Genomic DNA, 26,288 nt, shown 5'->3' on the forward strand with positions numbered 1-26,288 from the left:
TAAAGAACAGTGTAAAAATTAAAAATAAAAGGTAAAATAAATAAGAAAAGCCGAGCCGGCGTGCAGAAGCGATAACGCATACATGAGCGGCGCCCGCATATGAAAACGGTGTTCAAATCCCACACGTGTGAGGTATCGCCGCGATCGTTAGAGCGAGCGCGATAATTCCAACCCCAGATCTCCTCTGTAACTCAAAACATGCAACCTGTAGAATTTTTTAAACTTCGCCGATGTTGATTTTTTTAAGGGTAAAAGCGTGTCGCCATTCCACGAGCGGGGCGCAACTTTGAAGCGTGACATGTTGGGTATCAATTTACTCGGCATAAAATCATCTTCCACAAAATAAAAAAAACTAAATTTGGCTAACTTTACTGTTGTCTTATTTTTAAATTAAAATAGTGATTTTTTTTTTTTCCCCCCAAAGAAAAGTGCGCTTGAAAGACCGCTGCGCAAATACGATGCGACAGAAAGTATTGCAACGACCGCCGTTTTATTCTCTAGGATGTTAGAACATTTTTTTTAGAATGTTTTTGGGGTTAGAAGTAATTTTCTAGCAAAAAAAATAAAAAATGTTTTTAACTTGTAAACACCAAATCTCAGAAAGAGGCTCGGCCCTTAAGTGGTTACATTTGTGTTACATTTACTTCGATGTTTTGTGAAAAGTTAAAACCAAACGTGGGGAAGAATCATACGGGATTTGTATGGACATGTTTGGTATCTATTTACTCCACAGAACCTTTTTCACAAAATAAATAAGTATGATATGGCGTTTGCACGCACTGAAATACATTTTGGTGTATTTTTTTCTCCTGAAAACATATAAAATATAATAATATAGAAAATTGCAACTATAAATCTTTTTATTCTACAAAGCCTCTGTGCTCAGAAAATATATCATGTTCTGGGGGTTTTAAGTCGTTTTATGGTCGTTTTATGCATCATTTTTGGCAATTTCCCCCCAGGCACGTATTTAGTATTCATGTATTGCAAAAAAATGTTTGAGTCTCGCTGAAGTCATTGCAAGGCTCTGATAGAAACCGATGTTCCTTACCATCCAGACTGATGATCAGCACAGCCAACTCTTTTAGGAACCCGACAATATTGTCTGCAATAGTGATGGTTCTGTTGATCAGGCGGAGAATCTTGTCCTTGTTCACTAAATCAAAGAAAGAGCATAAAACACAACTGTAATGAAATGTAACACCCCATCTCAATAGGTAGATCACAATATTATTACACCTTTATATAGCTCTGACCTATACCGCAGTGCTGTACAGAGAACATGGAGGCAGTCACATCAGCCTTTGTACCAGAAGAGCTTACACTCTACTGTCCCCCTACAGTCACACACACACACTATTATTATTATACATTTATATAGCTCTGACATATACCTAGGGTTGCCAACTTTGCTCCCATTTAAAACCCGAACACTTCAGTGTCGCACAGAAATTTTTCTTCATAGTATGCATAGATAAACAATGCACAGATGTTGCTATTAAATAACATTTCTAATCATATGAAGTTAATCACAAGAGTCACCCTTTACATCTGAATCTGTAGAGCTCCCCTTTTACAACTGAATCTGCAGAGCTCCCCTTTTACAACTGAATCTGCAGCGCTCCCCTTTTACATCTCAATCTGCAGAGCTCCCTTTTTACATCTCAATCTGAAGAGCTCTCCTTTTACATCTCAATCTGCAGAGCTCCCCTTTTACATCTCAATCTGCAGAGCTCTCCTTTTACATCTCAATCTGCAGAGCTCCCCTTTTACATCTCAATCTGCAGAGCTCTCCTTTTACATCTCAATCTGCAGAGCTCCCCTTTTACATCTCAATCTGCAGAGCTCTCCTTTTACATCTCAATCTGCAGAGCTCTCCTTTTACATCTCAATCTGCAGAGCTCTCCTTTTACATCTCAATCTGCAGAGCTCCCCTTTTACATCTCAATCTGCAGAGCTCTCCTTTTACATCTCAATCTGCAGAGCTCTCCTTTTACATCTCAATCTGCAGAGCTCTCCTTTTACATCTCAATCTGCAGAGCTCTCCTTTTACATCTCAATCTGCAGAGCTCTCCTTTTACATCTCAATCTGCAGAGTTCCCCTTTTACATCTCAATCTGCAGAGTTCCCCTTTTACATCTCAATCTGTAGTGCTCCCCTTTAACATCTGAATCGGCAGAGCTCCCCTTTTACATCCGAATCGGCAGAGCTCCCCTTTTACATCTGAACTCGCAGAGCTCCCCTTTTACATCTGAACTCGCAGAGCTCCCCTTTTACATCTGAACTCGCAGAGCTCCCCTTTTACATCCGAATCTGCAGAGCTCCCCTTTTACATCTGAATCTGCAGAGCTCCCCTTTTACATCCGAATCTGCAGAGCTCCCCTTTTACATCTCAATCTGCAGAGCTCCCCTTTTACATCTGAACTCGCAGAGCTCCCCTTTTACATCTGAATCTGCAGAGCTCCCCTTTTACATCCGAATCTGCAGAGCTCCCCTTTTACATCTGAATCTGCAGAGCTCCCCTTTTACATCTGAACTCTCAGAGCTCCCCTTTTACATCCGAATCTGCAGAGCTCCCCTTTTACATCTGAACTCGCAGAGTTTCTTTTCACTCTAAGGGGGGACTCTGCAGACTCTGATGTAAGGGAAAACTCTGGGGACTCTAACATAAGGGATGCTCTGGTGTACGAAGAGGACGCTGAAGTAAAGGGGAGCACTGATGTAATGAGTGTGCCGAGAACCCTGATTTACCTTAGCGTACTAATTTAGAGGCAGGAGAGAGAAGGGGGGAGACTTAGTCTGGTCTGAATAATGTGTCCGGGTCTCAGACAGTCTGAAACCCGGACACATGATTCTAAACCTGAACTGTCTGGGTGAATCCTGAACAGGCGGCAACCCTACATATACCGCAGTGCTGTATGGAGAACACGGAGCCAGTCACATCAGTCTCTGTAGCAGAAGAGCTTACACTCTAATGTCCCCTCCACCACAGTCACACACACTATTATTATATATTTATATAGCTCTGACGTATACTGAAGTGCTGTACAGAGAAACTGAGCCAATCACATATCAGTCTCTGGATCACAGCCTCAACCGTATTTGAGTTACTGTACATTTGCAGTAGTTGGGAAAGGCGTGAATTGCATGGATCAGGGCCCCAAGCGGGTGGCCCCCACAGATTTATAGGCAGGGCTTGTGTTGAACCAACCTGTAGAACAAGTGTGATTTGGACACCTCCGCCCGGTAAGTGGGCAGATGGCATGCGAGCCGTCGCCACTGTTAATGGTGTCTCGATGTTCAGGACCACGATCTTGGTGAGCATTGCTCTGTAGAGCCTTCGCTTCGTTGTTATTGACCTTCTCTTTGCTATTGACCTTCTCTTCGTTGTTATTGACCTTCTCTTTGTTATTGACCTTCTTTTCCTGCTTCTTTTTTCTCAACTTGTTGAAAACATGTTTATTCAGTAGGATGCACAAGGCAAAGAACCAGTGACACAGGAAAGCGATCACAATCATCCTCGTCACCTTCCCCTTCAGGGTTACTAGAGAGGAGCACAAAGAACGCCATGACTCAGCAGCAGAATTACATGTACAAAAATGTATCCATTCAACCACAATCCATTAGACTCCTTTCACACCACACCGCCCATTGCGTCGGCGGTAAAACGCCGCTATTTTTAGCAGCATTTTACTGCCGGATTTGCGACGGATTTGCGGCGCATTTCGGCCGCTAGCGGGGCGCTTTTACCCCCCGCTAGCGGCCAAGAAAGGGTTAAAACCGCCGGCAATACGCAATACAGCGCTGACCCATTGATTTCAATGGGGAGCAGCAGTGGAGGAGCGGTAAACACACCGCTCCAAAGAAGCTGCTGGCAGGACTTTTCCCTGACGTCCTGCCAGCGCACCGCTGTAGTGTGAGAACTCGGGGCCTTCACACTACACATAATGGTGCAGCTTCTTTAGGGCAGATTGCAGGCACTATTTCTAACGCTATAGCGTCTGCAAAACGCCCTGATGTGAAAGGGGTCTTAAAGGTAAAATGGAGAAAACAATTCAGCAATTATTATGTATTTAAGAGAAATGATCTAATCCAGTGGTCTCCAAACTGTGGAGGTGCAGGCCAGAGGTGGCCCTTTTCTTGCCTTCATCAAGCCCTTGGGACACTACTCCTCCCACTGATACCAATGACGGGACACTATTCCTTCCATTGATAGATACCGATGATGGGGCACTATTCCTCCCACTGATACCAATGATGGGGCACTATTCCTCCCACTGATACCAATGATGGGGCACTATTCCTCCCACTGATACCAATGACGGGACACTATTCCTTCCATTGATAGATACCAATGATGGGGCACTATTCCTCCCACTGATACCAATGATGGGGCACTATTCCTCCCACTGACACCAATGATGGGGCACTATTCCTCCCACTGACACCAATGATGGGGCACTATTCCTCCCACTGACACCAATGATGGGGCACTATTCCTCCCACAGATACCAATGATGGGGCACTATTCTTCCCACTGACACCAATGATGGGGCACTATTCCTCCCACTGACACCAATGATGGGATACTATTCCTCCCACTGATACCAATGATGGGGCACTATTCCTCCCACTGATACCAATGATGGGGGACTATTCTTCCTACTGACACCAATGATGGGGCACTATTCCTCCCACTGACACCAATGATGGGGCACTATTCCTCCCACTGACACCAATGATGGGGCACTATTCCTCCCACTGACACCAATGATGGGGCACTATTCTTCCCACTGACACCAATGATGGGGCACTATTCCTCCTACTGACACCAATGATGGGACACTATTCCTCCCACTGACACCACTGATGGGGCACTATTCCTCCCACTGACACCACTGATGGGGCACTATTCCTACCACTGATGGGGCACTATTCCTCCCACTGACACCAACGATGGGGCACCATTCCTCCCACTGATACCAATGACTGGGCACTATTCTTCCCACTGACACCAATGATGGGACACTATTCCTCCCACTGATACCAATGATGGGGCACTATTCCTCCCACCGATACCAATGATGGGGCACTATTCCTCCCACCGATACCAATGATGGGGCACTATTCCTCCCACCGATACCAATGATGGGGCACTATTCCTCCCACCGATACCAATGATGGGGCACTATTCCTTCCACTGACACCAATGATGGGGCACTATTCCTCCGACTGATACCAATGATTGGGGACTATTCTTCCCACTGACACCAATGATGGGGCACTATTCCTCCCACTGATACCAATGATGGGGCACTATTCCTTCCACTGACTCCAATGATGGGGCACTATTCCTTCCACTGACTCCAATGATGGGGCACTATTCCTTCCACTGATACCAATGATGGGGCACTATTCAGCCCACTGACACCAATGATGGGGAACTATTCCTCCCACTGATACCAATGATGGGGCACTATTCCTCCCACTGATACCAATGATGGGGCACTATTCCTCCCACTGATACCAATGATGAGGCAGTATTCCTCCCAGGGTCATCTTTAATATTGATTGGACCCTGGGCAAACATTTTCTTTGGGCCCCCCCCCCAATGCAATTTTCCTCTCCTCCTGCTTTGAAAAATACAGTAAATAGCACCTAAACTCCAAATCAGTTTAGTGCAGCAGATCAGGCATGTTTGTGATTGGTTGCCAGTCATTAAAGTATAACATTACTGCTCACTGATTTGTTGCTTGAGGTTACAGCACATAATTTCTGCTTGCTGATTGGCTTTGGTTGCTAGAGGTTACTGCGCATCATTACCGCTCACCCATTGGTTGCTGGGGCTAGAGGGAGATAGAGAAGGGGTTGGGGATGAGAAAGAAAGAAAGAAAGAAAGAAAGAAAGAAAGAAAGAAAGAAAGAAAGAAAGAAAGAAAGAAAGAAAGAGAGAGAGAGAGAGAGAGAGAGAGAGAGAGAGAGAGAGAGAGAGAGAGAGAGAGAGAGAGGAGGATTGGGGATGAGAGAGGGGCCGTTGTCTGAGCTTGGAGAGGAGGTTAGAGGAATCCAGCCTCTGGGTGGCACCGCCACATCGGGGTTGCGCCTGCTGCTCCTCACATTCTGGTGGTCAGGAAGCTCTTTTTCCTCCAGGGCTCTCGCTTCTCCTTGCTCCCGGTCCAGGACTTCCCATGCCAAGGGGCTCAAGGGACAGCTGCTTTGGGCCTCTCAACAATGACAGGGCCCTGGGCATCTGCCCCTTTTGCCCCGCATTAGACGGCCCGATTCCTCCCACTGATACCAATGATGGGGAACTATTCCGCCACTTATACAAGGCATAGTTCTTCCAACTGACACTAAACATGGTGCATTATTACTCCCACTGATACCAATGATGGGGTACCAGGGGCGTTTCTAGGTCTACAAAAGATCTGGGGCTAGAGCCCATAGCAACGTAGTAAAGAAAGTTGTACGCTTGGGCGGGCATACACATAATATACGTGTGTGTGTGTGTATATATCCCCCCTTATATCAGGGTCCCCAGAGAACCTCCCTTACATTAGGATCCCCAGAGAGCCTCCCCCTTACATCAGGGTTCCCAGAGGGCCCCCCCCCTCCCCACTTACATCAGAGTCTCCAGAGAGCCTCCCTGCCCTTGGGGACCTCTGCAGAGACTCATGTATATAATATACGCGTGTGTGTATATATCCCCAGAGGGTCCTCCCTTACATCAGGGTCCCTAGAGAGCCCCCTTACATTAGGATCCCCAGAGAGCCTCCCCCTTGCATCAGGGTTCCCAGAGAGCCTCCCCCTTGCATCAGGGTCCTCAGAGAGCCTCCCCTCCCCTTGGGGACCCCTGCAGAGACTCATGTATATAATATACGTGTGTGTGTGTGTGTATATATATATATCCCCAGAGAATCTCCTCTTACATCAGGGTCCCCAGAGATCCCCCATTACATTAAGATCCCCAGAGAGCCACCCCCTTGCATCAGGGCTCCCAGAGAGCCTCCCCCTTGCATCAGCATTCCCAGAGAGCCCCCCTTAATTGAGGGTCGCTAGAGAGCCTCCCCCTTAAATCAGGGTCCCCAGAGAGCCCCCCCACTTACATCAGGGTGCCCGGAGAGCCCCCCCACTTACATCAGGGTCCCCAGAGAGCCCCCCCCACTTACATCAGGGTCCCCAGAGAGCCCCCCCACTTACATCAGGGTCCCCAGAGAGCCCCCCCACTTACATCAGGGTCCCCAGAGAGCCCCCCCACTTACATCAGGGTCCCCAGAGAGCCCCCCCACTTACATCAGGGTCCCCAGAGAGCCCCCCCACTTACATCAGGGTCCCCAGAGAGCCCCCCCACTTACATCAGGGTCCCCAGAGAGCCCCCCACTTACATCAGGGTCCCCAGAGAGCCCCCCACTTACATCAGGGTCCCCAGAGAGCCCCCCACTTACATAAGGGTCCCCAGAGAGCCCCCCACTTACATAAGGGTCTCCAGAGAGCCTCAGGGCTATGGGCCCTAGATTCGGGGCTTTAGTCCCAAAAGCCACCCCCTAGCAATGCCGCTGTGGAGCACTATTCCTTCCAGTGAAACCAATGATGAGGTGCTATATACCAATGATGATTAATACCAATGATGGGGCACCATTCCTTCCAGTAATAGGGTACTATTCCTCCCACTGACAGCAATGATGGGGCAATGATGAGCTATCAAGAGCCTGCCTCCATTTCCTGTCTGTATGATTTCAGTCATCATCAACCCCTTTTCTTCTGATCTATACTGTCGTTGCCCATCCCTCACAGCTTTTGTTGGCCTTCAATCAGATAAAAGAACCCATCCCCGGTATCCCTTTAGATGTGCATGCCCAGTCAACTGATCAGAAGATTGCACATCTAAAGTCTTCAGCACCCAGTGCCCAGCATGGAGGAGCCGACATGGATGCCAGGAATGTCTCCTACCAAAGTCAGAGCAAAGAGCATCAGACGGACCTAGTGATTACCTCATTGGGTCTCAAAAGAAGTATTTCTTTAAAACAAAAATGATTTGACAGAAGAATTGTAATTACATTGCTGAAGAAGGGGAAGAGGTGGGAACCAGGGAAGGTATTATAGGGGTAAACTACACTTTGGCTTTAGGGCCTGTAAGCCACCAGTTTGAGTCTTACAGCATAGGAATAATGTACCTGGAGGTAGAAGTTGAATACCGGGGGATGTCTGGAAGCCAATCGCATTTGCCACCTTACAGGAGAATATACCGGACGTTTTTGGATGCCAGTCATCCAAAGAGCTGGAGTTGTCCGGGCTGGTGACATTTTGCATTATCTCATTATCATTCCTGAGAAGTGTGAAGATGAATGGACCATCGCCCTCGGCTCGGCATTCGAAGGTGACCAGACATTGGCTACCGTTTACCATCGCCTCCTGTTTCAGCAAGACCGGTTCCGTCACCGGAGCTACAGAGAAAAAGGAAACACGAATCATATTAACAGCAAGTTCTAGAAACATTCTCCGCCTGGAACATTAGTTATCAATAGTTATATCTGAATATCTATGAAAGCCCAATAACGAACGTGTGATGTATCAGAGAGCTTACCAGTTCTTAGATGTTGTGGCTGCATACCTGTGACTTTCTCCCTCCTACCTACATATCCGCAGCAGTCCACCTACATACCTGCAGGATACTCCCTATCTACCTACCTACTTGCAGCATTCTCCAAACTACATACCTGCTGGATACTCCTCAACTAACCTACATACCTGCAGCATTCTTGTAGGAGTCAGCCAGGTGCACATTGTTACAATGTAGATGTGTGATGGTTCTGAGGAATCCATTTGCTACATTTTCCCCACCAATTTTCCAGGGATCTACATAAAAAAAGGGGCTCGCTGCCATGGCCTGGGGGAGCTGCTGGGTAACACTGGCAAGATGTAGGCTGTTGCTCTGTTGGCCTGTGCCCCCATCTGTGGGGGACCAGTCTGGATTCCCTGAGGGGCTGGCCATAGATGGTTTGAATGTCCTTGCTGAACAATACCATTCAAACCATCTATGGGCAAGGTTGAATGTACCCTGAGGGGTTGGGTCTCTATTGACTCTTAAGCTGGCCATAGACAGTTCGAATGTTGGCTGGTTCCTGCTGAACCATACAATTCAAACCATGTATGGGCAGGCTGAATGTACCCTGAGGGGTTGGGACTCTATTGACTCTTAAGCTGGCCATAGGCGGTTCGAATGTCGGCTGGTTCCTGCTGAACCATACCATTCGAACCATGTATGGGCAAGGTTGAATGTAAGGAAGAGGAAGATATGCAGAGTAAATAGATACCCAACATGTCACGCTTCAAAATTGCACACGCTCGTGGAATGGCGCCAAACCTTGGTATTTAAAAATCCCCATAGGGATAATTTTTTTACTGGTTACATGTTTTGGGTTACAGAGGAGGTCTAGGGCTAGAATTATTGCGCTTGCGCCAACGTTCGCGGCGACACCTCACGTGTGTGGTTTGCACACCGTTTTCATATGTGGGCGGGACTTACGTATGCGTTCGCTTCTGCGTACGAGCTCACGGGGACAGGGGCGCTTTAAATTATTTCTTTTTTATTGTTAATTTTATTTTTTATTTTTCAGTTTGACACTTTAAAAAAAAAAGAAAAAAAAATTTGATTACTTTTATTCCTATTACAAGGAATGTAAACATCCCTTGTAATAGGAATATGGCACGATTGGACCTATTTACAGTGAGATATGGGGGGGGGGGGGGGGTCAATAAGACCCCACATCTCACCTCTAGGCTGGGAAGCCTAAAATCTAAAATCTAAAAAAAAAAAAAAAAAAAAAAAAAAAACGATCTTGGCTTCCCAGCCAAAGCGACGCCGTTAATTTGAATGCAGAGGCCGGGCGTGACCTCTTAAGATCGCGCCCGGCCTCCGAACGATCATAGAGACTCTGACGGACCAGATGGTCGCCGGAGTCTCTATGATCGTTCGGAGGCCCGGGCGCGATGTTATGACGTCACGCCCGGTCTCTGCATTCAAATTAACGGTGCCGCTTTGGCTGGGAAGCCAGGATCGTTTTTTTTCTCTATGATATCATCCGTGGGCCGGCGGACCCTGTGACCGGCACACCGATGGAAGAGGTGAGTTGGTAGAAGCACCGGAGGGCGGTGAGAGGGGGTGGTCCCCTCCCGCAAGAACGATAAAGCCAGGAAACAGCCACTATGATCATTCCTATGGTGCAGGGAATCGCCGGCTGAAAACGCAGATATCTGAATGATGTCTGCAGCCTCAGGCATCATTCACATATAACCACCACAAAGCCCACGACGTCATATGACGTAGCTTGGGCGCCAAGTGGTTAACAATGCATAAAGGGATCGACTGCAGGAAAGTCTCAGGAATGGTAGAGTACATGATAAACACACACACGCACACGTTTGCCAACGGATGTCCCCCATTCCCATCTAAAAAACTTGGGGGGTATGGTTGGTTGGGGGGGTATGAATTCAGGGAGTAGTGAGCACACTTGCAGAAGGGATGTCATCAACGCGCCCGTCCTTTACAATGTACCGGTGCAGAAAATGGTGCTAACTACACCCCTGCATCCATCATTACCACCTACCCTGGGGCAAGAGGGTAAGTGGAGGAGAAGAAGACCCATGACTGGCCTGAAAGCTTTAGAAAAGGTAAGTATTTAAAAATATATAAACACATTGGGGGACCTACAGAGGAGGGATGGGCTAAAGCCTGGAGGTAACCAAAAAGATTTTCAGTCGTCCTTCGTTAAAAAAACCAAGTCATCCAAAACAGAACGCATTCTACGTTACTGGCCCCGGTTTGGAGTGCTTTGGCCTATATTTGTGTCCCTTTCCAACCTCCCCCCATGTTTCATGGCTGCCGCCTCTACACCACACTCACCCATCACCCGAAGGTGGATCCGTCCCTTCAGTTTTAAATTGATGTTGTAGTTAAATTCTCCGCTGTCCTCCGCTCTTAACTCGTTCAAAACAAAAGTTCCATTATTTTGGTAGAAGTGGCCACGTTCGGTGTACGGAGATCGTACGTTGCAGACCCCGTGACATGCGACCACGTGGCTTCCATTGACTCGAATCAGGTCGTAGACTGTGGAATCACCAACGTTCACCGCGGGAAAGCGCACAGATGAGCCAATCGCGCCGTATAGATGGTGGGTCTCCATAACTTCAACCCCTGCAAAAAATAAAAACATAGAATAAGACCTGCGTTTTTTTTTGTTCGCGTCATAGGGTTGTGCATTCAAATACAAGTCAGGGTAAGGTCCTTCCTAGTGGAGGACAGTAGACACCCGTTGCATGTTTTTGTGTTCACTCTTGATGTGTGTGCACTTTTTTTTGGCACCGGGTGGACGTTTTTGGGTGTGTTTTGCACGCCATAGGCTTTTTAAAAAAAACATAAAATAAAAAAAAAATTAAAAATAAAATAAAATAAAAAAATAAAAAAAACAAGTCTATAAAGGAGGTGATAAGCAGGTCAGAAGGAAGTCTCCTGCAGGTAACATATACCTGTCAATGCATAGAGAATGAGCTAAGGTTTGGGCCAAACCCAGTCCAGCCTGAACCCTTGGGAAGCTGTCACAATTACAAAGTGTTTTGCGGAGGAAGCATGACTACATACAGGCTCCTATTTTTTTCACATATTTTGCTGAGAATCTTTATCCCTTACAGAAAAGGTTTCTTGAAATGAAGATCATGTTACACGGCTCAGTCATGTGATGAGGTCACACTGGGTGTTGGCGGCTTCCTGAACAAACAAAGGACGTGCTACTCCTAAAGGGTGAAGTACAACGAGGCTGGAAAGTCCCTGAACATTCTGAGCAACCAAGAGACCCAACTACAGATAATCTGAAATTCTTCTTCACAACGGGGCACCAAACCTACCCCATGGGTTACCAGCAGCATCACCTACCGGGGTTCTACAACATGTCCTCCAAGGGGCCAACCATACAATTCTCAGCCTCTGAATCTTATTGAAAATTTGTTCTAATGGATTTATGGGGGTGGTGGGGGGGGGGGGATTTTGCATCTACATCCTTTGTAGCCCTCAAGAACCGACCAGAATTTTGCCCATAACACACCATAATGGAACATCTGGACGACTACAACCACCTCAGCTCCAACTACTACCTCGAAAAATTGTTTGCTTGTACTCTGGATTATTAATTCTTTATTGGGGGTTAACTGGGTGTCATTGGCGGAGCTATGAAGATAAGTGGCAAAGTTATGGTCAAGGAGACAAAATGGCACCCAAAAAGGTCTCATGCATTTATGGGGGGGTTTTCGGCATCTGCATCTTTTGTAGCCCTCAAAACCGACCAGAATTTTGCCCATAACACACCATAATGGAACATCTGGATGACTACAACCACCCCAGCTCCAACTGCTACCTCGAAAAAATATTTTTCTTGTACTCTGGATTATTAATTCTTTATTGGGGGTCAACTGGGTGTCATTGGCGGAGCTATGAAGATAAGTGGCAAAGTTATGGTCAAGGAGACAAAATGGTGCCCAAAAAAGCCTCACACATTTATGGGAGGTTTTCAGCATCTGCATCCTTTGTAGCCCTCAAGAACCGACCAGAATTTTGCCCATAACACACCATAATGGAACATCTGGATGACTACAACCAGCCCAGCTCCAACTACTACCTCGAAAAAATGTTTGGCTTGTACTCTGGATTATTAATTCTTTATTGGGGGTTAACTTGGTGTCATTGGCGGAGCTATGAAAGGTAAGTGGCAAAGTTGTGGTCAAGGAGACAAAATGGCACCCCAAAAGGTCTCACACATTTATGGGGGGGGTTCGGCATCTGCATCCTTTGTAGCCCTGAAGAACCGACCAGAATTTTGCCCATAACACACCATAATGGAACATCTGGATGACTACAACCACCCCAGCTCCAACTGCTACCTCCAAAAAGGTTTTTCTTGTACTCTGGATTATTAAATTCTTTATTGGGGGTCAACTGGGTGTCATTGGCGGAGCTATGAAGAAAGTGGCAAAGTTATGGTCAAGGAGACAAAATGGCACCCAAAAAAGGCCCCACACATTTATGGGGGTTTTTTCGTCATCTGCCTCCTTTGTAGCCCTCAAGAACCGACCAGAATTTTATCCATGACACAACCTACAACCACCCCAGCTCCAACTGCTACCTCGAAAAATATTTTGCTTGTACTCTGGATTATTAATTCTTTATTGGGGGTCAACTGGGTGTCATTGGCGGAGCTATGAAGGTAAGTGGCAAAGTTATGGTCAAGGAGACAAAATGGCACCCACAAAGGCCTCACACAAAAAGGAATAGCTGGACGCAAACAATCCAGGACTTTTATTGCTAGAGCCAAGACGAGTCCAAAATCTGTGTCTATTTTATTTGTCCATATTTTCCACCACAAATCTAGCCAAGAGTGGGTGGGGGGGGGGGGGGGGGGGGCGCTTTCACTGTCTACCAATCAACATTTGTTGCATTTGATCTTGTGATCAACTGAACGTTGTTTTAACTGCTGGGGGCTGGAGGAGAGATGGTTGGGATGTGGGGGCCCGGACTCTACAACAGTTCCTCCTTGGGGTTCTATAAAATCTCCGGCTTCTGGATCTTTTTGAAAAACTGTCCTTTATGGCCCTCAAGAATAACTCAGCCTTATACCCATCACATATAGAGACAGCATATCTGGATAACTACAATCCCCCCCCCCCATCCAAAATCCTATTCTTCCATCTACTTAGTCACAAGAATTTTACAAGGTCACATTCCAGGTGACCTCTTGCCTACAGTGGTGCCCCAGTGACGGCATGAATTTTAGTAAGGCCAACTTCAAAGTGACCTGTATCCCAAAGCACTACCCTAATGGTTGGGTGGATTTGAGTCAGAGCCATTCCAGCTGGCCTCTAGCCCACAGTGGTTCCCCAGTGATAGGGCAGATTTTAGTCAGGCCGCATTCAGGTGGCCTCTAGCCCACTATTCCTCCCACTGACACCAACAATGGGGCACTATTCCTCCCAATGACACCAACAATGGGGCACTATTCCTCCCACTGGCACCAACGATGGGGCACTATTCCACTGACACCAACAATGGGGCACTATTCCTTCCACTGACACCAACGATGGGGCACCATTCCTCCCACTGACACCAACGATGGGGCACCATTCCTCCCGCTGACACCAACGATGGGGCACTATTCCTCCCACTGACACCAACGATGGGGCACCATTCCTCCCACTGACACCAACGATGGGGCACCATTCCTCCCACTGACACCAACGATGGGGCACTATTCCTCCCACTGACACCAACGATGGGGCACTATTCCTCCCACTGACACCAACAATGGGGCACTATTCCACTGACACCAACAATGGGGCACTATTCCACTGACACCAACAATGGGGCACTATTCCACTGACACCAACAATGGGGCACTATTCCTCCCACTGACACCAACGATGGGGCACTATTCCTCCCACTGACACCAACGATGGGGCACTATTCCTCCCACTGACACCAACGATGGGGCACTATTTCTCCCACTGATACCAACGATGAGGCACTATTTCTCCCACTGACACCAACGATGGGGCACTATTCCTTCCACTGACACTAACAATGGGGCACCATTTCCTCCCACTGACTCCAGCAATGGGGCACTATTTCTCCCACTGACACAATGAGGCACTATTCCTCCCACTGACACCAACAATGGGGCACTATTCCACTGACACCAACAATGGGGCACTATTCCTTCCACTGACACTAACAATGGGGCACCATTTCCTCCCACTGACTCCAGCAATGGGGCACTATTCCTTCCACTGACACCAAATATTTCTCTCCCCAATAGATAAGATCTGGCATTGTTTACTCCCACCCGGCACTGTCTGCCCCTCCCCCCCCTTTTTAAATCTGAAGGACAGTAAACGTGCCCTTCCTTTAAGTTTGGAGATCCCCCACTCTATACTATTTACAACCCCTTTGTGCTGTGAATACCATTCTGTATTAAGTGGGACTTCTACATGTTACAGACCCCCCCCCCTCCCCCCCCAGACTCCATAGAGCCCCCCTCACCATCCACAACCACAACCTGACTCCCCACCTCTGCTGGAAGTCTATTCCAAGCATCAACTACTCTTTCTGTAAAACAATACTTTCCAAGCTTAGTTTTGAACTTTCCTCCCGCTAGTTTGAGGTCCTATCCCCGTGTTCTTGACCTCGGTCTTGATACCTCGACATTGAAAACACGGCCCCTCCTGAACCCTATTCAGAGCCCCCTTAATATATTTAAACATTTCAAATCAGGTCTCCCCCCCCTTTCCCTTCTTTCCTCCGTATATAAAGTTTCTGAAGTCTCTCCTGAAAGCCCATTTCCCCTGTGTCCCCCCCCCCACTTCTCTACGTATAGGGCCCCAGGCTCAGCGTACCCCGTCCGTGACCTTCAATGACGCCACCCGCTGACTGACTAATTACACAGTGAAAGGACTACAGCTGGGAGCACCAACCTCAATGACTCAATAGTAAAACAGAAAGCGAACGCATGACCGAGTCCTTTCCTAAAAACAAAAACAACACCGCCCCCGACCCCCACCCTTTGAGATCCGGAGGACGATTGGGGAACCTCCACCCAAAAATGATACAAAAAAAAAGTAAACAATAACAGAAAGAGATAAATATAATACTGGGGAACCTCCACCCAAAAATGATACAAAAACAAAAAGGAAACAATAACAGAAAGAGATAAATACTGGGGAACCTCCACCCAAAAATGATACAAAAAAAAGTAAACAATAACGGAAAGAGATAAATATAATACCGGGGAACCTCCACCCAAAAATGATACAAAAAAAACAAACAATAACAGAAAGAGATAAATATAATACTGGGGAACCTCCACCCAAAAATGATACAAAAAAAAGTAAACAATAACGGAAAGAGATAAATATAATACTGGGGAACCTCCACCCAAAAATGATACAAAAAAAACAAACAATAACAGAAAGAGATAAATATAATACTGGGGAACCTCCACCCAAAAATGATACAAAAAAAGTAAACAATAACAAAAAGAGATAAATACTGGGGAACCTCCACCCAAAAATGATACAAAAAAAAAAGTAAACAATAACAGAAAGAGATAAATATAATACTGGGACTTGTAGTTCCTCTGTGACACTCACACAGAATATAGATGGCAGTGAATGGGATTTTACGTTGAAACTCTTACCTAGGGTCCAGCTAGCTGTAGGCACCAATGTGAGCAGGAATATGAGGGGGGTCATCCTGGGACTGGTCAGTATTGGGGTTACCGGGGTGCAGGAGGAGGAGGAGGAGAGACCTGACTTCACTCGGCTGCAGCAGCTGATGCAATGATAGGTTAGAAAATATAGGATGGGGGGGGGGGACCTCATGTGACCATAAGGGGGAACTCCCCGTGTTGTGCAATTCACATTGTATAGGACAATAGACACCATTGGACACGGGGAGATCTATGATACTTTCTATACAAAGTGTACCACTTCACACCCACCCGCATCATGATCGTCTGATTACATTGTATCAAATATTTGTATTTTATTCTATAAAATATAAATATAAAGAAGAAATCATGCTGGGAATGGGGTGGAGTCAAGGAAGACAGGGGAATTCCAATGACGTAACCACACACACACACACACACACCCTTCTACAACCATCACAAGACACAGGGAGGTGTGACGCTGCAATGTTTAATATACTACGCAATATGCTGACTCCGCTTCTATTGAACCACAAGGTCCAGCATGACCAGTCTGAGCACGGAGGGATTCTCATTTCTACAGCAGCACAGCTCATCCACATCTACACTCATTCTCCGACAACCTGATACATTGTATCACCGCACGTTACATTCCCCGTATTTACTAAACACAGCCCGCAGCCAATATCTCCATCCTCACCCAGCGGAGAACTTCAAAGAGAAATATTTTTATTTCTGGCTCTTTCTTCAGCCAATAACTTCCCACAAGGCTGGCATTGTCCCTCAAGAGAGCCCCCCCACCCCAGTATAGACATCATTATCCCTCAACAGAGCCCCCCAATATACACATCATTGTCCCACAATATAGACCCCCCAAGATAAAGAAATAAAATAAAGATGATGCTTCTTAAAATGAAGATCTTTGTTCCTAACACACAGAGATCAGTGCCCCCAGCACAGCGGGCAGTGCCCCCTCCACACTGGCACATCTCACCTGTAGCTGTGTAGAGGGTGGTCAGGGATATCAGGAGGATCAGGGGGGTCTCCATGGTGTAGGGATTGGGGGGACTCTGCAGAGACGTCCACTAATGCTGCTGATGCAACCTCAGGGATCGCACCGTCTGGAGGAATGGAGGAGGGGTCCGGAGGAATGGAGGAGGGGTCCGGAGGAATGGAGGAGGGGTCCGGAGGAATGGAAGCTCTCACCACATTCCACAATGATGCACGGGCTGTGATGAAATCTTATGAATGGGACTGGTAATGTGGGTGGGAAGAAAGGAATGCTGGGATACAGTGGCGTAACTGGACCCTTCAGGGCCCCGATGCAAGAAACCATGAAGGGCCCCCCTGAACCCCAGCCAGGGCCCTTCCCTCCGAGTCCGGCGGTGGAACTTTAGGGCGTGGTCACAAGTATGACCTTTGTGAGCCCTGTAGTTCCACCACTGGTATCAGTAGTTTTTTTTTATTATTTTTATTTTTTTTTATTTTTAGGTGCCCCATCTGGCTGGGGAGAACAGACATCGGACTGAGCGGCAATGCATGGAGCAGGAGAGGGGTACTCTGAGGAGCCGGCCGAGGACACAGGTCATGCGGGGAATGCACAACTAAAGAGCAGCCAGTGCGATAGTCGAGCATGGAGCTCTGCTAGTCACCCTCCACCTCCAGCCACCCGTGTGCATGGTGCACTGGTACCCCTAGCTGCCTATGCTGCTGCCGGCCATATGTAGAGGGGGCTGCATGGGCCCCCTGCAGCACAGGGCCCAGTTGCGGTTGCGACTGCTGCACCCCCTATAGTTACGCCCCTGCTGGGATATTTGTTATGATCGCTGATTGGTGGAGGAACATCTGGTGTTGCTCGCCAATTATACAGTAAAGGTGCACGAGTCACGTGTTCAGAGAACAATAAGTTAACGTTTAATGACTTGTGTTCTTAGAGAAGACAAACATTGCAGAGCCGCAGGAAACACACAGACATAAAACACACACAGACACACACACACAGATACACATCTGTTCACAAATCTGCCAGTGTATGGCCAGCTGAACACTACAAATTCTTCTTCTCCTCTGTAGATGATGAGATCCTCACACCCCACATTCCCCATTATATCATCACATGTGTGTCCTCACTATACTATTTATATACATTGTAACACAATCATCACAATAAAAACAATTGTATTATTATTGTGATTGTAAAGGCGGAAAGTGCGATCTATGCATTAGGTTAAGAAACCTTCCGTATGTAGCAGCCCCCCCTAATACTTACCTGAGCCCCCCCAATACTTACCTGAGCCCCCGCAATACTTACCTGAGCCCCCAATACTTACCTGAGCCCCCCAATACTTACCTGAGCCCCCTAATACTTACCTGAGCCCCCAATACTCAACTGAGCCCCCCTAATACTTACCTGAGCCCCCAATACTCAACTGAGCCCCCCTAATACTTACCTGAGCCCCCCTAATACTTACCTGAGCCCCAATACTCAACTGAGCCCCCCAATACTTACCTGAGCCCCCAATACTCAACTGAGCCCCCCCAATACTTACCTGAGCCCCCAATACTCAACTGAGCCCCCAAATACTTACCTGAGCCCCCAATACTTATCTGAGCCCTCCCTAATACTTATCTGAGCCCTCCCTAATACTTATCTGAGCCCCCAAAACTTATCTGAGCCCCCCTAATACTTACCTGAGCCCCCTTACCTGAGCCCCCCTAATACTTACCTGAGCCCCCCTAATACTTATCTGAGCCCTCCCTAATACTTACCTGAGCCCCCCTAATACTTATCTGAGCCCCCCCAATACTTATCTGAGCCCCCACTACTTATCTGAGCCCCCCAATACTCAACTGTGCCCCTAATACTCAACTGAGCCCCCCTAATACTTACCTGAGCCCCCCTAATACTTACCCAAGCCCCCCAATACTTATCTGAGCCCCCCAATACTCATCTGAGCCCCCTAATACATACCTGAGCCCCCCTAATACTTACCTGAGCCCCCAATACTTATCGGAGCCCCAATACTTATCGGAGCCCCCCCAATACTCATCTGAGCCCCCCTAATACTTACCTGAGCCCCATCTCTATCCAATGATGTTGCACGAGAGACTCGGCTGTTCAGGGTTCTCCCTCCTCCAGTGATGGCTGGAAATTTGGGGGGGGTGCGGCACAAACTAGCATTACCCGCCCAGGAGACTCTCTGTGGAAGCAGTGGTCTCTCTATGGAAGCAGTGGTCTCTCTCTCTCTATGGAAGCAGTGGTCTCTCTATGGAAGCAGTGGTCTCTCTCCCTATGGAAGCAGTGGTCTCTGTATGGAAGCAGTGGTCCCTCTCTCTATGGGAGCAGTGGTCTCTCTGTGGAAGCAGTGGTCTCTCTCTCTGTGGAAGCAGTGGTCTCTCTATGGAAGCAGTGGTCTCTCTGTGGAAGCAGTGGTCTCTCTCTCTCTCTCTGTGGAAGCAGTGGTCTCTCTCTCTGTGGAAGCAGTGGCCTCTCTCTCTGTGGAAGCAGTGGCCTCTCTCTCTATGGAAGCAGTGGACTCTGTGGAAGCAGTGGCCTCTCTCTCTATGGAAGCAGTGGACTCTGTGGAAGCAGTGGCCTCTCTCTCTATGGAAGCAGTGGTCTCTCTGTGGAAGCAGTGGCCTCTCTGTCTGTGGAAGCAGTGGTCTCTCTATGGAAGCAGTGGTCTCTCTCCCTGTGGAAGTAGTGGTCTCTCTCTCTGTGGAAGCAGTGGTCTCTCTATCTCTCTATGGAAGCAGTGGTCCCTCTGTGGAAGCAATGGTCTCTCTCTCTATGGAAGCAGTGGTTTCTCTCTCTATGGAAGCAGTAGTCTCTCTCTCTGTGGAAACAGTGGTCTCTCTCTCTCTCTGTGGAAGCAGTGGTCTCTCTGTGGAAACAGTGGTCTCTCTCTCTCTCTATGAAAGCAGTGGTCTCTCTATGGAAGCAGTGGTCTCTCTATGGAAGTAGTGGTCTCTCTATGGAAGCAGTGGTCTCTCTATGGAAACAGTGGTCTCTCTATGGAAGTAGTGGTCTCTCTATGGAAGCAGTGGTCTCTCTATGGAAGCAGTGGTCTCTCTATGGAAGCAGTGGTCTCTCTATGGAAGTAGTGGTCTCTCTCTCTGTGGAAACAGTGGTCTCTCTCTCTCTGTGGAAGCAGTGGTCTCTCTGTGGAAACAGTGGTCTCTCTCTCTCTCTATGGAAGCAGTGGTCTCTCTATGGAAGCAGTGGTCTCTCTATGGAAGTAGTGGTCTCTCTATGGAAGCAGTGGTCTCTCTATGGAAGCAGTGGTCTCTCTATGGAAGTAGTGGTCTCTCTATGGAAGCAGTGGTCTCTCTATGGAAGTAGTGGTCTCTCTCTCTATGGAAGCAGTGGTCTCTCTATGGAAGCAGTGGTCTCTCTCTCTATGGAAGCAGTGGTCTCTCTCTCTATGGAAGCAGTGGTCTCTCTATGGAAGCAGTGGTCTCTCTCTCTATGGAAGCAGTGGTCTCTCTATGGAAGCAGTGGTCTCTCTCTCTATGGAAGCAGTGGTCTCTGTATGGAAGCACTGGTCCCTCTCTCTATGGGAGCAGTGGTCTCTCTGTGGAAGCAGTGGTCTCTCTCTCTGTGGAAGCAGTGGTCTCTCTCTCTGTGGAAGCAGTGGTCTCTCTATGGAAGCAGTGGTCTCTCTGTGGAAGCAGTGGTCTCTCTGTGGAAGCAGTGGTCTCTCTCTCTCTCTGTGGAAGCAGTGGTCTCTCTCTCTCTGTGGAAGCAGTGGCCTCTCTCTCTGTGGAAGCAGTGGCCTCTCTCTCTATGGAAGCAGTGGACACTGTGGAAGCAGTGGCCTCTCTCTCTATGGAAGCAGTGGTCTCTCTGTGGAAGCAGTGGCCTCTCTGTCTGTGGAAGCAGTGGTCTCTCTATGGAAGCAGTGGTCTCTCTCTCTGTGGAAGTAGTGGTCTCTCTCTCTGTGGAAGCAGTGGTCTCTCTCTCTCTATGGAAGCAGTGGTCCCTCTGTGGAAGCAATGGTCTCTCTCTCTATGGAAGCAGTGGTTTCTCTCTCTATGGAAGCAGTAGTCTCTCTCTCTGTGGAAACAGTGGTCTCTCTCTCTCTCTGGAAGCAGTGGTCTCTCTGTGGAAACAGTGGTCTCTCTCTCTCTCTATGGAAGCAGTGGTCTCTCTATGGAAGCAGTGGTCTCTCTATGGAAGTAGTGGTCTCTCTATGGAAGCAGTGGTCTCTCTATGGAAGCAGTGGTCTCTCTATGGAAGTAGTGGTCTCTCTATGGAAGTAGTGGTCTCTCTATGGAAGTAGTGGTCTCTCTATGGAAGCAGTGGTCTCTCTATGGAAGCAGTGGTCTCTCTGTGGAAGTAGTGGTCTCTCTATGGAAGCAGTGGTCTCTCTGTGGAAGCAGTGGTCTCTCTGTGGAAGCAGTGGTCTCTCTATGGAAGTAGTGGTCTCTCTATGGAAGCAGTGGTCTCTCTATGGAAGCAGTGGTCTCTCTATGGAAGTAGTGGTCTCTCTATGGAAGTAGTGGTCTCTCTGTGGAAGCAGTGGTCTCTCTGTGGAAGCAGTGGTCTCTCTGTGGAAGCAGTGGTCTCTCTCATCTCTCTTTACCAGGAATCTCATTTTGCTGCATCCTCCATATGTACAGTGGGGACCCCCCATTCCATATACAAGGTCCTGACTCAGCATAGACTGTCCCTGACCTGCTATGACTCCAGCGCACTATTTACAGACTGGGAGGACTTCCCACCCTCCTCAGTGACTCCATAGAGAGAAGCTGAGTGTCCCGATGACTGAGGTCTGCCCCCCCCGTACCCATACCAACCCCCCCATTCCACACCATTACAGATCTGGGGGGGGGGGATTGGTGAACTTTCTAACCTGCACCCCAATATTATTCTAAAATACAATACAATAATGCATGTAAAGATATATATATATAAATGTAATGCTGGGACTTGTAGTTCCTCTATGGCAGCCCATACACACTATATATATATATTGCAGTTGATGGGATTTTGCATTGTAATTCTCACCTGTGGACCCGCTGACTCCCAGCACCACCATGGAGAGGAATAGGGGGGTCACCCGGGAACCAGTCATTATTGGGGTGTAGGAGGAGGAGAGGTGTCTCCGCTCAGCACCAGCAGCTGGTATACCGCTATGATGTAAGAATATAGTATATATAGGGGATGGGGCCTCACGTGACCATGAAGATGGAAAGTCCCAGAGCAAAGGAAATTCCATTATAGAGCAGAAGACACGGCTGACCTCATATACTGGTTTGACTGGTAATTGTCAGTATGACATCATCGCCACATTCCTCAAAGTGGGTGTAAACCCCTTCAGGTAGAGCCGAGATTCAGACTTACCTGCAGGTGCGAGAAATGTCTCCTAAACCTACACGGCTTAGGAGATATTTACTAAAAGGCAGGCGCGCAGGCGCACTGGGCATGCCGCTGCTAACAGCGATATGTCGTTAGTGGCGGCTCCTGTTCACATGCGCGGGAGTGACGTCATCGCTGCTCCGGCGCTGTGAGTGGCCGGAGCAGCGATACCAGGAAGAAGATGGAGGCTCCGTACACAAGGGGACAGCGGTGACATCACTGGCTCCTGTGTCAGGTAATTGACACATAATGGGTTACTATGTGATGGGTGTAATTCCTCCCACTGACACCAACAATGGAGCATAATTTCTCCCACTGACACCAACTTTGGGGCACTATTCCTCCAACTGACACCAACAATAGGGCACTATTCCTCCCACTGACACCAACAATAGGGGACTATTCCTTTCACTGACACCAACAGCTCCTGTGTCAGGTAAGTGACACATAATGGGCTACTATGCAATGGATATAATTCCTGCCACTGACACAAACAATGGGGCACTATTCCTCCAACTGACACCAACAGTGGGGGCATAATTCCCTCCACTGACACTAACAATGGGGCACTATTCCTCCAACTGACACCAACAATGGGGCACTATTCCTCCCACTGACACCAACAATGGGGCACTATTCCTCCCACTGACACCAACAATGGGGCACTATTCCTCCCACTGACACCAACAATGGGGGACTATTCCTTTCACTGACACCAACGGCTCCTGTGTCAAGTAAGTGACACATAATGGGCTACTATGCGATGGGTATAATTCCTGCCACTGACACCAACAATGGGGCACTATTCCTCCAACTGACACCAACAATGGGGCACTATTCCCTCCAACTGACACCAACAATGGGGCACTATTCCTATCACTGACACCAACAATGGGGCACTATTCCTCCAACTGACACCAACAATGGGGCACTATTCCTATCACTGACACCAACAATTGGGCACTATCCTCCCACTGACATCAACAATGGGGCACTATTCCTCCCACTGACACCAACAATGGGGGACTATTCCTTTCACTGACAGCAACGTCTCCTGTGTCAGGTAAGTGACACATAATGGGCTACTATGCAATGGATATAATTCCTGCCACTGACACCAACAATGGGGCATAATTCCCTCCACTGACACTAACAATGGGGCACTATTCCTCCAACTGACACCAACAATGGGGCACTATTCCTCTCACTGACACCAACAATGGGGCACTATCCCTCCCACTGACATCAACAATGGGGCACTATTCCTCCCACTGACACCAACAATGGGGCACTATTCCTCCAACTGACACCAACAGTGGGGCATAATTCCCTCCACTGACACTAACAATGGGGCACTATTCCTCCAACTGACACCAACAATGGGGCACTATTCCTCTCACTGACACCAACAATGGGGCACTATCCCTCCCACTGACATCAACAATGGGGCCACTATTCCTCCCACTGACACCAACAATGGGGCACTATTCCTCCAACTGACACCAACAATGGGGCACTATTCCTATCACTGACACCAACAATGTGGCACCATCCCTCCCACTGACATCAACAATGGGGCACTATTCCTCCAACTGACACCAACAGTGGGGCATAATTCCCTCCACTGACACCAACAATGGGGCACTATTCCTCCAACTGACACCAACAATGGGGCACTATTCCTATCACTGACACCAACAATGGGGCACTATCCCTCCCACTGACACCAACAATGGGGCACTATTCCTCCAACTGACACCAACAGTGGGGCATAAATTCCCTCCACTGACACCAACAATGGGGTACTATTCCTCCAACTGACACCAATAATGTAGCACTATTCCTATCACTGACACCAACAATGGGGCACTATTCTCCCACTGACATCAACAATGGGGCACTATTCCTCCCACTGACACCAACAATGGGGCATTAATCCTGCCACCGACACCAACAATGGGGTATAATTCCTCCAACTGACACCAATAATGGGGCACTATTCCTATCACTGACACCAACAATGGGGCACTATTCCTCCCGCTGACATCAACAGTGGTGCATAATTCCTCCACTGACACCAACAATGGTGCACTATTCCTCCAACTGACACCAACAATGGGGCACTATTCCTCCCACTGACACCAACAATGGGGCACTATTCCTTCCACTGACATCAACAGTGGTGCATAATTCCCTCACTGACACCAACAATGGTGCACTATTCCTCCCACTGACATCAACAATGGGGCACTATTCCTCCCACTGACATCAACAATGGGGCACTATTCCTTTCACTGACACCAACAATGGGGCATAATTCCTCCAACTGACACCAACAATGGGGCACTATTCTCCCACCGACATCAACAATGGGGCACTATTCCTATCACTGACATCAACAATTGGGCACTATTCCTCCCATTGACACCAACAATGGGGCACTATTCCTCCCATTGACACCAACAATGGGGCACTATGGATTATGGTGTGAGGGGAGGGGGATTATGGTGTGAGGGGAGGGGGGATTATGGTGTGAGGGAGAGGGGGATTATGGTGTGAGGGGAGGGGGATTATGGTGTGGGGGGGAGGGGGGATTATGGTGTGAGGAGAGGGGGATTATGGTGTGAGGGAGGAGGGATTATGGTTGTGGGGGAGGGGGATTATGGTGTGGGGGGAGGGGATTATGGTGTGAGGAGAGGGGGATTATGGTGTGAGGGGAGAGGGATTATGGTGGTGGGGGGAGGGGGATTATGGTGTGAGTGGTTTGTGGAGGGGAATTATGGTGTGAGGGGAGGGGGATTATGGTGTGAGGAGAGAGGGATTATGGTGTGAGGAGAGAGGATTATGGTGTGAGGAGAGAGGGATTATGGTGTGAGGAGAGAGGGATTATGGTGTGAGGAGAGAGGATTATGGTGTGAGGGGAGGGGGATTATGGTGTGAGGAGAGAGGGGATTATGGTGTGAGGAGAGAGGGGATTATGGTGTGAGGAGAGAGGGATTATGGTGTGAGGGGAGGGGGATTATGGTGTGAGGGGAGGGGGATTATGGTGTGAGGGAGGGGGATTATGGTGTGAGGGGAGGGGATTATGTGTGAGGGGAGGGGGATATGGTGTGAGGGGAGGGGGATTATGGTGTGAGGGGAGGGGGATTATGGTGTGGGAGGAGGGGGGATTATGGTGAGTGGTTTGTGGAGGGGGATTAGGGTGTGAGGAGAGGGATTATGGTGTGAGGGAGAGGGGATTATGGGTGTGGGGGGAGGGGGATTTTGGTGTGAGGAGAGAGGGATTATGGTGTGAGGGGGAGGGGATTATGGTGTGGGGGAGGGGGGGATTATGGTGTGAGTGTGTTTGTGGAGGGGGAATTATGGTGTGAGGAGAGAGGGATTATGGTGTGGGGGGAGGGGGATTATGGTGTGAGGAGAGAGGGATTTATGGTGTGAGGGAGGGGGATTATGGTGTGAGGAGAGAGGGATTATGGTGTGCGGAGAGAGGGATTATGGTGTGGGGGGAGGGGGATTATGGTGTGAGGAGAGAGGGATTATGGTGTGAGGGGAGGGGAGGATGGTTGGGATGGTGGTGGGTGGGATGAGGGGAAATATGGTTGAGGGAGGGATTATGGTGTGAGGGAGTGGGGAGGATTGGGGGTGGATGAAGGGAGGGCTTCTGGTGAGTGGTGGAGGGGG

The 26,288-nt window shown here is 48.3% G+C and overlaps 1 protein-coding gene across 3 annotated transcripts in view; it reads right to left on the reverse strand.

Annotated features, from left to right (window-relative positions):
• LOC143975821 (uncharacterized) overlaps positions 1-17,414 on the reverse strand; it is a 57,697-nt gene extending 40,283 nt beyond the window's left edge. The window contains exons 1-6 of one of the 3 annotated variants that reach the window (XM_077478379.1): positions 16,235-16,391; positions 11,686-11,763; positions 10,903-11,193; positions 8,174-8,443; positions 3,212-3,544; positions 1,052-1,156 (exon numbers count right to left, since the gene is read on the reverse strand). In XM_077478379.1, the coding sequence (XP_077334505.1) occupies positions 1,052-1,156; positions 3,212-3,544; positions 8,174-8,443; positions 10,903-11,193; positions 11,686-11,731 (1,045 nt within the window). In that variant the 5' untranslated portion in view covers positions 11,732-11,763; positions 16,235-16,391. Of the gene's footprint in view, positions 1-1,051; positions 1,157-3,211; positions 3,545-8,173; positions 8,444-10,902; positions 11,194-11,685; positions 11,764-16,234; positions 16,392-17,240 lie in introns of those variants that run through there. The other 2 variants (XM_077478378.1, XM_077478377.1) reach the window with 2 other exon arrangements.
• Positions 17,415-26,288: the final 8,874 nt, after the last annotated feature.

This window comes from Lithobates pipiens, unplaced genomic scaffold, assembly GCF_037356315.1.
Source record: "Lithobates pipiens isolate NorthernLeopardFrog02 unplaced genomic scaffold, aLitPip1_a1.2 Scaffold_13, whole genome shotgun sequence".
Taxonomy (NCBI): Eukaryota; Metazoa; Chordata; class Amphibia; order Anura; family Ranidae; genus Lithobates; species Lithobates pipiens.